Below are 13,066 nucleotides of genomic sequence, written 5' to 3' on the forward strand. Positions count from 1 at the left end.
TATATATATATATATATATATATATATATATATATATATATATATATATATATATATATGTGTGTGTGAGATTTTTTATTTTATAACATATAACATAGGTAATTATACGTTCTGTGTAGAATTCCACATATTAAATAATATTTACCATGATATTATTTAATTTTCAAACTTTTTAAATAATTCATAAATTTGATTCACATAATAAACTAAATTCCACAATTATTAAAACCAAAATTATTAATAATAGAATTTATAACTTAAAAGAGTGTGTATTTTTTACATGAATGCTTACATATTATTTATTAAATAATATTTTATATAATTTTTATAAAATAAAAAATATATAAACAATATTTTATAATTTCAAAAATAAAATTTTATATTATTTTAATAAATAATATGTAAATAAAGATAAATTATAATATAGATTTTATATGTTATTTTACATATTTTTTTTATAAAACAAAAAGCAAAAAATATATAAAAGAATTATACTATTGAAGAAATTCCCAATGTGGTCACGATAAAAGAACTGGCAGCAGAGCCCTGTGGGGAGAGACTCTGAAAGGCGTGAACAAGAAACTGTAATGGTGGTCACATTACAAACACACTTACTCCAAAACAACAACACAAAACTGATACATTCGAATTAAAAAGTAATGTGAGGAAATGAAAATGAACGCATGATTAAATTGAAATTATGAGTGTTGAACAAACACCAATGATTAGAAAGTTAGTAGCATGAGATGCTCTAGGGAGTTGAACCTTTTTTTTTTGTCTTTCTCGTTAGATGGCAATAGCAACAGGAATAGCATGACTCGAATGACGGTTAGGCCTTTTTGTTTTCATGTTTGAATTGTTGTTTTCTGGTTTTAGAACGCAATTTTACTGCAGACTGTGTTTTTTTTTTTCTTTGTTTCGCTCTCTGTGTCCCTTTATTTTCTCCCTATTTTATGGTGCTTGCCCTTGTAATTTTATTTTCTTCATCATTACAATTTTCAATTTTAATTGCCCTTTCACGTTTTTCTACTCTCTTTCTTCCTCAATTTCAGTCTTCAGTCTTTAACCAACACATAATCCAGAATGCAATACCATGGTCTCAGTTTTTCTGGTTTTCTTCAACCTCTCTTTCTATATATTTATACTAACACCTTGTGACCTAAACTAAATTCAATCCAACTTCGACATGCTTTAGTTGAATGCTGCATTATTAGTTGAATTAGTTTCAGTTTTTTTTTTTTACTGGGGTAATCGATTTTTCCTTTTGATTGTTTATTTTGTGAGAGTGAACTATCTCTATCTACTTTCGACTTTGTGTTCCGGCACTGAGTTTTGTTGATTTCAGGTACTGAATTATCCATTGCTAAGTTCCGTTGACAGTTAGGAGTTTTGGAGTTTTTTTATTTTTGATTGCGGAGAAGGTATGCTGCACTGCATGCGTGAGTGTTGAGGTCACCTCTGCTCTGCTTTGGTAGATTTTTCCGATTATTAGTGTTGGTTTTGCAGGTTTTGGAGTTGGAGAGTGCTATGAATTTGGGTGTGGAAATGTTCGGGACGAGTAGAAGGCACAGGAGCGGTGGGCCTGTGGGACCCGTTTTGATTTCGAAGCGTTTTGTTTGGCCTCACGGTGGAAGAATGGTGTTTCTAACAGGTTCCTTCACGAGGTAACAACTTGAATTATTGAATTGTTTATTGCCCCGGTGGTTCTGTTGTAGCCGTTTCGATCTAAGATATGAGTGTGTGCGTTATTGAACATGGGGAAGTGTGACAGTGTGATGGTGTTTGTGTCACTGAAGTCACTTCATTGCTTTTTTTTGGCTGTTTTCTAGCCTTTTGGTAGTTCGTTTTTTTTAACTGCAGAATATAATTAACTAAAATACTTCCCCTTTTTTCTACACAGATGGACAACAGTTATACCTATGTCACCCAAGGAAGGATGTCCAACTGTATTTCAAGTTATTTGCGGCTTAACGCCTGGATATCATCAGGTTTTTTGGCTTGGCCTCTATGAATTATGAAAACCTGATAATTAATAAAAAGAATTATGTCTTGTTCCCATACATGGTCAATGTTTAGGTCAGGATGCACCTCTTTCTCTTTTTATCAGAGTTGGGAATGAGGAGGTCAATGTCACTGACAGAGAAAAGATAAAGAAGGAGGTTGCTTGTGAATTAATCGCGTTAAACAACTGAGATTTTAATGTTATAGTATAGTCAAAGAAACAAGTGAATAACTTCAGGATGATATTTATCTTTCTTAAGGAGTTTGTATAACTTATAATCATATTTATGGGTTAAAAACTGACATGGTCATCATATGAGGCATAATAGTTGCTTTGTCTCCTTTTTATGCTGTAAATATGTTTTCAAAATTAAATGTCAATGGGTGAAATTTAAAATCGAGTACTTTTTGGTAATTTGCATCATTCAAGAAATATGTGCAACATGGCCATCTAGATTGTTGGTTAGGTTAAAAGGTATTGTTGATGTTACCATCTAATGCTTAAAGTTCTGTGTCTTGTGCTTAGTCCAGATGGAAGATTAGACCACCTTCTATCTAAAACTTTAATAATATGACTCTGGAGAATGGCACATTGCTGTTCAAGCAACGCATTTACAAAGTCTTTTATCATGTCATGTTTCACATCAATTAAAAACGTATATTGATTTTTATTCTTACTGTATGTCATACGATAAAAGGAAGAATTAAAATAAATAATCATGCCCTCTTTAAAGATACATTGAAGCTGCAAGTAGTTGAGTGGCCTATTGGACGATTGAACCTCTTGCAGCTTCATTACACCCTCCTCCAATAGGTGGGACCAGATGATATATAGTTTCACTGAGAATTAAACCTTTTTTTGTATTAAATTTGATTCATTTGAAAGTGCAATTTCTGATGCTATTGATTTTTTCTAAAATTTTGTATGGCTGATGCTTTGGCCTAGCTCAAATGATAAGGACAAACTGTGCTTAGGTCAGAACTTTTTTTCAATCCCTTATAAAGCAAACAAAAAAAAAGGAGAGTAGGTTTAAGCCTTGAGCTTTTCTATGAATTGACACAGGTAAATAAACACTCTTGATTAGGTATACAATTTTTCTGTAATATATAGCTTTATTATGATCTTTCTATTTGTATTCATTATTTCCTTGGGAATCAGTTTCTTTATTGTTTGTGTAAACATTTTTATAGTTACACTTATGGACTGTTAGAATGTAAGAAGAATATGTAATAGTATCTTGATTGTATCTTAGCATAATTTAGAGCATCTTTGCTAAGCTTCAAGATTAGTTTCATATTTCCCTGTTCTATGATGATTTGTTTGCTGATATGATTAACATTATGATCTAGTATTACGGTATTAGTATAAATAAGTGTGCTTTATATTTTATATCATCCCGTAACTCATGAAATTCACCAGATTTTTATTCAAACTTTCTGTTCTGCCAACTTTCTCCTTCAATAATTGAAAACTTATAGTTTCAATGTGATATTAGAGTGGCAATATCGTCCTTGACTGGTCATGTCACTATCCTGCTGTGGCGTTCCCATAAAACCTGACTACTCCCTTTTACCATTGTTGTTTGCCACTGCCGGCAAGTTTTCCTGTGGCCGCAAATTTTTTGTCTGAGATGTACTCTAGCCTCATTCTTAGTCCTTTGTCATTGGCCATGGTCAGTTTTTGTACCAGATCTGATATCTCACCCCAGTTTTTGTCTTGGACATAATATGGCCTTGCTAGTCTCCGTCCCTGAAGCTCTTGCTCTTCAGTCCCTAGTAATCTCACTTTGTTTCTGTCCTAAACCATCTGATGTTCGTCATGATGTTTTATGTTCACTGCTGATTGTTTGGATAATTTAGTTTTGCCAATGAGTTAGTGATAGACTGACTGATTCATACCAGCCTCCTACTGAATCATTCTGATGGTGATTTCTCCAGTCTGACTATAAGTGATGCACCTGGTCATGCAACATTCCGGCTAACTCTCTAGGAGGATGGTCATTCCAGCTATGTTTTGTAGAGCCCATATTATATTGAAAGGATTTATTTGTAACTTGAGTAAGAGTGTAAGAGTATATGAAAATATCCAATAAGCTTTGGATTATTAACCTCAGTAATCTTTAACTGCATGATGAGTAGTACAATATATGAAAAATACCAATAGTATCTTTATTTATCTTGGAAGAATTCAGAGTATCCTAAATCATCTCTTCGGATTAGTTTCCGCTTTCTTTATATAACTTTAGGACTATGATTTGTTATCGGAATAAAGAAGGGTCAGCACTTTGTGCTTTGTAAAAATATTGAACACATCAAATATTTCAGAATTCGATTCTAAATGACCATTCTCCCTCAATACCTTAAGCCCTATATATTCAACAAGGACATTAGTAGACTTGGTTCTTATAATTTAACCAGGATTACAAATTTAAGTCATTGCATATTTGGTATGAATACGTAAAATTTTGATGAGATGTTTGTTCTACATGATGACATAGCTTGTAGCTTTGTTTTTGCTTTTTCTTTGACGTTTTTAACATTTTGGCCGGTAATAATCACTAATTTGTTGCAATTGTTTAATATAATACAACTGTCTTGCACAGTAACTGATATTTACGGAAAAACTCTGATATGGAAAGTGTATTTCTTTCATTATTACGTTTATAACATTGTTTCCACTTTTGTGCAGTACAAATTTAATGTAGATGGTGAGTGGCGGCATGATGAGCATCAGCCATTTGTATGTGGGGACGGTGGGACAGTGAACACTTTTTATTTAGTGAGACAACCAGTTATTTTGCCTCCTATCGTAAATGGTGAAACACCTGGTCGATCCCACATGGAGGTTGACTATGATGTCGTTGGGCATGTGGTAAGTTTTTTCTCCAATACGATCTTTATCGCCTTGACTGTTGCATATATGTGTTTGGATAGTATTCTAAAGAATATAGAGTATTACGGGTGAATGAAACTTATAGCTATCGTTATCCTTAAAGTATATTTTCTTCTGTTAACTTAACTAGCATGCATGCATTTTAGTCCTACTAGTACATTCTTATCATGTGTGTGAAACTACCTATGTAGCTGACGTTTCTGATTTTGATGAAAGGCAAGAAGATGTTGATGTGATGTAACTTAAGATTTTAAATTATAAATTCATGACTATTCTCATTTTTCCCGAATCCACTCAAAAAAGTGCAAGACCCTTCTTTGCTTGCATACCTGGAAGTGGATAGGAATTTTGAGCTTACTTGCAACAACAGTGTATGTGACAGTTGTTGCTGCTAGGATCAAGACAATTTGTTGCTAACAGGGTCATGGCAATAGTAAATCCCATTTCATTAAATGACCGAAGTTAGAATTTAAGATGAGAATCATATATTGATTAGAAGAAATAATGAAGATTTATTTACTTTAAGGCGACTTCTTTTCCCTTTCTAATGATATAAAAGCAATCTTTAGCCTTCATCTTTCATAAGCTATTGGGATAATTGGTATTTGACATGGTATCAAAGCCCCTTATGAATTATGACCAAGTGGTTGGGATTTCAATCCTTCACACCCCTCACTTTTTAAAATAAAAAGTTGAAGTCAGCAAACAGTAGAGTAGACAGATGCATGTCAGCATTTCAAACTCAAAGGGAACTTGTGTAAGGGAGTTGTAGCAGTAAAAAACTGTGGAACAAATTAAGACTAAGAATTAGTTTGGTTCCATAATCTTTTTTGTCTTGGAATTATGTTACAGAAAAAAATCTACCTTGACATTGAAAATTTTTCAGGAAGCTAAACCGAGGATGTCAGAGTCTGATCTGCAGGTCTCACGACATCGTATTTCGGTTTTCTTGTCTACACATACGGCTTATGAGTTGCTTCCCGAGTCAGGCAAGGTATGAATACTTCTTCTCTCTTAATCTTTTAATGTATCCAACTGGCCATTCAATAATAGTTTATTTGTTCTTATGTGAAGCACATCATCTGCTATAGATTTGATTTAGTGCAATTTCAGGTTGTTGCCTTGGATATAACTTTACCGGTTAAGCAAGCATTCCATGCTCTTTATGAAGAAGTATTTTTTTTTCTTCCACTCTTTAAACTAATAATGAATAGGTGTTTATCTTGTTTTTTTTTAACATCAGAGAATACACTCACACTCGTTATGTATGTTTATCTGCTTTCAGGGAATATCGTCAGCTCCTGTGTGGGATTCTAGTAAGTGCCAGTTTGTTGGAATGCTTAGTGCTATGGACTTCATTTTAATACTAAAACAGGTTTGTCAGGAATACATATTTATTAAAATATCCTGTGTCAGGTTCTAGTATAAGTAACGAAAAATGAAAACTTGCCAAATGGTAATTAATGACAAAAAATGAAATTTCCAAAATGTATATCTTCAACTATGCTTAAATTATTGTGAAGTTGAAAGAAATCACATGGAACGTGATAATACTTGATCTATTCTTTTGGTTTATTTATGGCATACATTAATGTTGCAAATCTTAGAGGTACTTTGCCATCATTGGTAAACATGTATTTTGGTCCAATTACCAATAATTTTGGCTTTACATAAGACTAGTTAATCTCATGAAATATTTTAGTGAATTTTTTCAAGGAGAACATTGATGCCTTGTCCTTGTGAAACTTTTATTTCTTTTTCCCCTCTCCTCACTGTGTCCTTGTTGCAGCAGCAATTGTAGATCTTTCTAGCTTCTGTTCTATCCTATTTGCCACTTTTGATGGCAAACAAAACCGTAAGTTCTTCCTCAATCCTTTAATTTAACACGGTACTGGAGCTGAAATTGATGCCCTCTCCGTAGTTTCCAGTGATATTTTTCGCAGTCACATTCAAACCTTTATTCTTTTTTTCCCTCTCCTTCTTATTGTCTTTGTTCTAGCGGTAATTTTCCTATAGATTTTTTTGGATTGCATTCTGGCTGCAGTTCTATTCAATTTTCTGTTGTTGACTATCCAGAAAACCCTAATTTCTTCAACAAAATCTTTTTCTATTGTGTCCCTGTAGAGCCTTTATTAATGGTGTTATTTTCATCTTTACAAACGGCATGCTTTGTTTAGTCACTTGATGGTTTTCCGTCAACACCCGTGTACTGCTAGATATCTACCATCCAAAGTTATTAGAGTGTATACCTGTCCAGAAGATTTTCCATTCTCTGATTGTTCTGATTTTCTTTCTTCTAGAAAGCCCTCATGAATAAATCAATGGAATCTGTCATGCCTTGCCCTATTGGCATGTGAAGATCGTTATTGGTCCTATACTTGTCTAATATACGCCTTGTGATTTAGTTACAGGTGACTGTTTAGAAAGGTTAGAAGTCTCGCATCAACTATAGATAAAATCACAGTATATAAGTGAGTACAAACCTCACTTTATAAACTGGTTTTGTAAAGTTGAGTTAAACTTAAAATACACTTTTTAACATGGTATCAAAGTCATGTGTTTCCCGCACTTTGTTGATTGTGTTGGATTGACTTTGCCCAGTTGATTTTGCATGAATTGTTGAGTACTTGGGTTATTTGTTGGAAGCGGAGAGATTATTAAATTTCAGCTCTTAGAAAATTGTTAAAATATGTAGTCAACTGTGATGATATTAGCTAGTAATTAGGTTAATGATTAACTTTTTTATTCTTCAATGATTGATTGTGATCAAGCTGTATATAAGAGATCAAGTATGCAGCCCACACATAAAATTTTCTCTAAAATACCATCTGATTCAACATCTTTGATTTTTACAGCACTCTTATATAGAAATACACAGCTGCAGGACTCATATAGAGAAATACATAGCACGTTCCTGTAAATTCTCTGGCTCATCTAACATGCTTAATTTCAGTTGGGGATTCATGGATCAAACATGACTGAAGAACAACTGGAGACACATACTATAGCAGCATGGAGAGAGGCAAAGGAACAAGAATGCGCAATTGATAGTAAAGGGAGAGCATACCCTCAACATTTAGTTCATGTAAGTGCTCCTGACCAGTTGCAACAAATATTCCACGTATCAAATTAAATTTCCAATTTCGTATATTCGTGAAATTGTTTACATTTTGGGTAAGTTCAAGAGGTCGTATGCTCTATGAAATAGGGAATTAGTCTGGGATTCCACAACATGATTGATTAAAATTATATTTATTGATCGATCGATAGATAGATGGATCAATTAAATGTGATTTCAACATTATAACTTTGATGAGGTTGCTTCTCAATCATGTACTTCCAGCTGATTGTGATTTCACGTTATCTTTAATGATTCTATAATATTTCATGCTATGTTTATACATATTCTGTAGGCTGGGCCCCTCGAGTGTCTAAAAGATGTTGCTTTAAAAATTTTGCAAGACAAGGTGGCAACAGTTCCTATTATTCAGTCTTCTTCAGAGGATGGTTCATTTCCTCAGCTGCTACACCTTGCTTCCCTCTCAGAAATACTAAAATGTAAGCTTCTAAATTTATTGGGGAAGCATAAATGGTTTGGAACTAAAGTGTGGACTTACTTTCAGGTATATGCAGGCATTTTAAGCACTGTTCGGATTCCTTGCCCATTCTTCAGGTACCAATTAGTACGTTACCTATAGGTGCATGGGTGTCAAAATTGGGGCAATCCAATAAACAGCAACTTGCTATGCTATGGCCACATGCTTCTCTTGGCGAAGCTCTATCTCTGTTGATTCAAGGTGACTATTCTTCTCTTTCAAAGCAGGTCAAGTCTTTTGTTCTGGCTAGATGTTGAATGGTCATCAAGTCTGTTTCCACAAGTTACAGTTGTTTTTCCTCCTCAACAAAAGCAATTATTTCATAGCCTTATATTTAAAAAGTGTGTATCACTAAAGGAAGGGAACAGAAAATTGAAAGATAGATTTTTGGATAGATGCATCTGATGCACCATTATGCACCGAGAGTCTGAACCTATAGAAACAAGTAGTGAGTTGGTCAAAACAGCATGATGGGGCTCAAATCCGAAAATATCATGTCAATTGTATGTTTTTATTAATCCAGCTTACATAAAAAATGATACCACTTCTACCTTGGTATTTTCAAATTTGGAGTTTTTCATTCTTTGGTACGGTAATAATTTTCCCCTTGCAATGGGAACTAAGAACTTCATAATTCTTGATTTATTATATAGGGTATTCATGTTAGAAGCAAAACATATTCATATTAATTATGCTATATATTGCGGTATCTTATGTTTGCTGTCGTTTGCAGCTGGAATTAGCTCAATACCAATTGTGGATATTAATTATTCATTACAAGATATGTATTCAAGAAGGTAGAAACTCTCATTTTTTTTTCCTGTGTTCACATGAGTGATTCTTATTTTTATAGTTAAAAGGAGATGTTCCATAAAAATAAGTATATATGTGATTTGTATTGATATTTTCTTCTCAGAGATATTATTGCGTTGGTTAGAGATAAAATGTATGCAAGGATAGATCTGGATGGGTTTAGTATCCATCAGGTAATTCCTCTCTCTCTCTCTCTCTCTCTCTAAATTCTCGTGACTCTATTGGTAAGTTATCCTGAAATATTGTATTTTTTTGTATTGAAAGCTGATCAATAATGTGGTCTTCTGTTTTGATGACTGAACTGCTTACATGCAAAGGTGACCGCAGCCTTTAGTCCTCTACAACTAAAAATCAATCATTCCTAACCCCCTAGCAGTGATCATATTTTAATGAAATGTATCTGTTATGTGTTTTTCTTTCCTCCTAAACACTAGTTGCACACGTGTCTTGTGGTATTTGAACCTGAACCATATAACGGCAATATGCCACTTCTACTTGAGTCTGAGTCAGCATGAATGTTGATTAGTTGAGCATTCTTGTATTGAAAATATACTTGAGGTTTAGACTCATCTTGGACAGATTGGACTGTAACTTCGGCTTATTTGAGAGTATGCTTATTTGGTGATGAAGATGCGCAAAAGAAAAAGTTGCGTCCTTCATAAATTTTCACTCGTTTCCTTCTTCCCATCCTCTCTTCTACCAAGCACCCATCCCATAGTATAAACATTGAGGTCACCCATCCAAATATTTGTACACATGAAAGCCATATATAGCTTATTACTTCAATTATTCTTCCCCTCCCCCTCTTTCTGGTAGAGAGCCACATTCTGCAGTGAACGAGAGAATAGTATGCAAGTATTGCATGCTCATATACAGAGGCCTGTTATGATACCCTCACTGCAGGATGTGCTTGTCTAGTGTAGATGCAGTGTTTTTTGTTTGTTACTCATGCAGGGTTTTATTCATGTAAAATTTGATCACATCTCCTTTTCAAACTAATTTTTATAATGCTTACTAAATAGTGGTATCATCAACTTGTATAAATTGCACTTTATGGTTGCAGGCATTGCTTTTGGGACGAGATGCAGGTTTTCCTTGTGGGCTGCGCAATGGGCCGAGATGTCATATGTGTTTGAGATCTGATTCATTACACAAAGTGATGGAGCGCTTGACAAACCCTGGTAGTTCTTCTTCTTCTAAACTGACAATCCCCTCCCCTTTTTCTTCATGAGGGGTGAGCTAGAAAAAAGAAAAAACCAATAAATGTATTCTTCGTTCACCTATTATCTTCTCTTACAGGTGTTAGAAGACTTGTGGTTGTGGAGGCGGGTACCAGGCGTGTGGAAGGTATCATTTCTATTAGTGACATATTCAGATTATTGTTATGCTGCTAGTTGCATAAAGAGAATTGCAGTGCTAGCCCTGGAAAGTACTTGTTCTATGAAAACTATTTATTTAATCTCAGTTATTTATGCCCCTGCCATTGTCATTTACTTATTCTTGGTCTTTGGTTACACGGGAACCTTCAGCTGTTACCCGCTTGGTTTTATATATAGGATAGAAATTGTTGAGAGAAAAGTACTGTAAATTGAGGGATTAGATATTTGTCCTTAAACAACATGACGGTTGCATGATTTTCTCCTTCGTGCCGGCACAAATGCTTTGTTTGTGTCCTGTGCTAGCAGAAATCAAGGAGGAACCAAAAAAAAAGGTATTATCATTCCAGATTTTCATTATGACTGCTGAGTTCATGGCTTCATGTTGCTAAGAATTTGTCTTTTCTATACATAAAACTTGCCTGATGAAATGGAGTAATGATAGATGAAGGAAACAATGTCAATCTATTTATGATCCCTTGGTACTTCTTGAAATATTTAATCCAATTTATCTGTTAGGAATTTTAATGGGTGAATATATCAGTCATTCTTCTAAAATACAGTTATATCTTAATTTTTATTGTTTCTCATTCATGCTTTTCTCTCCGAAGTCATTCTCTTCAAAGAAACCCTCAAACTCAAAGTTGTATTATTTTATGCATGTTACTTTGGTGCAATTTTTTTAAGGTAAATGTGCAGTTGGTAATTGAAACTAGGCAATTGCTTTCTTACTTTCATGATTCCTTCTTTAACTATACTTTTTCTAAATTCTTACATTTTTTTCTGAAAAAAATATCTGTAATATGGTAAAAAGTTTATAAATGAAACTTTTCAAAAGTATTTCCGCTTCCATACTCAAAAAACTGCAGCTTTTACTATTTTTTAGTTGGCTACATAAAACCTGTGGTAAACTTCGAGATGGCATGACTAGTTTATGAAAATACTTATTTATGAGATTATGAACATAATTAAGGAGACACTGTATTTTCATATTAAAATAAAGAATATCACTCCGAACAAACTATAGTTTTAGTATGAATTGTGTTTTCTCAATATCCTATTTTTGTTCAAAAGCTTTAAAACTTGTCTCCTAAAAAGTTGAAATATATTGATGATCAATCCATTTTATAACAAATTTTTTCTTTGCAAGTGTAATAAGTTTTGATTACAAATAATCGAAAATGCGAAGGTCTGGAGCAAGTGCAAAGAGGATACCTATGCTCTTAGCTAAGGCTAGTCACCTCAAATGAGTGAATTTTCTTTTACATAAATTAAATGTTTTATTTAATTTCTTTACATTTTTATTTTTAATTTGCGTGTAAATTAATTTTAGTTTATGGAAAAAATTATTTTTTTTATTTATATTATTTGTTCCTAAGTATTTTTAAAAAATGTTTGCTTAAACCTACCTCAAAGTTAAGTAACATAAGTAGTTATTTAGTGATAACTTAAAGAATGAACTATGATCACAAATTTAGTTTTTTTAAGAATTGAATTTTCAGATAACATTTGTGTATCTTTATCGTACTATTTTTAAGTGTATAGAAACTACTATGAAAATAATTTTATGATTCTCAAATTGATAAAAAATTATTAAAAAATGACATTAAAATTATGGGTATAAGTGATTCAAGTTTAATTGACCTATTAATTTCAACTCTTCTAGTTAATCTTAACTAAAGTTTTTTTTTAATTTATCATCTTAATTATCATTAAGTTAGGTTGAATTGGATTATTAGATTGAATGATTAAAAAGAAATCTCTTAATAAAGTAACCTTAAGCAAAAATATGTGTATCGTACTTGTTAATGTATGTAGACAACTTTTTTTTAATCGTAAACCAATATAAAGATGAAATTAAAAGGATTAAAAAACCTTGGTGAAGTAAATACTTGGGATGAATTCATACAAATTAGATAATGAAAAAATTACATTTATCTCACTAAAGTTATTTGAAGGTGGCTGAAAATTTAAGATGCATCAATCTAAATCAGTGTCTCACAAAATTCTTTCTTATCCAAATTTGTTGTTTTCAAGAACAAATAAGATCTTTCAAAAGTGAGATTAATTTCAAAAGTGAGATTAATCAAAACGATTCGACATTGTTAAACTATAAATAAATCCATATAAGAATTTTTAGCATCACATTCAATGTAAAAAGTAGAAAATAAATATCATATCTTAACCATTTTCTATTACATTTGAATATTATACAAAATTGTTTGATACTCTATTTTTAATTAAATTCTAAAATAATTTTAATAAAAACTAATTTTGAAAATAAATAATTTTGGTAATTTTATTATAGATAATTATTTAATTTGTAACTTTTTTTTATTATAAATAGTTATTTAAGTTTGAAATAAATAATCACTTAAAAGAATGAA

General features: G+C 32.5%; 1 protein-coding gene across 6 annotated transcripts; it reads left to right on the forward strand.

The window, feature by feature from the left end:
• The first annotated feature begins 578 nt into the window (after window positions 1-578).
• LOC106770879 (sucrose nonfermenting 4-like protein) lies at window positions 579-11,039 on the forward strand. 6 transcript variants are annotated; one of them, XM_014656715.2, is made up of 15 exons: window positions 579-1,247; window positions 1,346-1,421; window positions 1,507-1,664; window positions 1,901-1,988; window positions 4,691-4,873; window positions 5,781-5,888; window positions 6,008-6,067; window positions 6,180-6,269; window positions 7,848-7,979; window positions 8,308-8,452; window positions 8,518-8,691; window positions 9,224-9,287; window positions 9,407-9,476; window positions 10,367-10,484; window positions 10,603-11,039. In XM_014656715.2, the coding sequence occupies exons 3-15, from the start codon at window positions 1,528-1,530 to the stop codon at window positions 10,695-10,697; spliced, it is 1,464 nt and encodes a 487-aa protein (XP_014512201.1). In that variant the 5' UTR covers window positions 579-1,247; window positions 1,346-1,421; window positions 1,507-1,527; the 3' UTR covers window positions 10,698-11,039. The 6 variants fall into 6 exon arrangements, with proteins under 6 accessions (XP_014512201.1, XP_014512203.1, XP_022640901.1 ...); XM_014656717.2 differs by having other exon boundaries at window positions 579-1,111; XM_022785180.1 differs by having other exon boundaries at window positions 579-828.
• Window positions 11,040-13,066: the final 2,027 nt, after the last annotated feature.

This window comes from Vigna radiata, chromosome 8, assembly GCF_000741045.1.
Source record: "Vigna radiata var. radiata cultivar VC1973A chromosome 8, Vradiata_ver6, whole genome shotgun sequence".
Taxonomy (NCBI): Eukaryota; Viridiplantae; Streptophyta; class Magnoliopsida; order Fabales; family Fabaceae; genus Vigna; species Vigna radiata.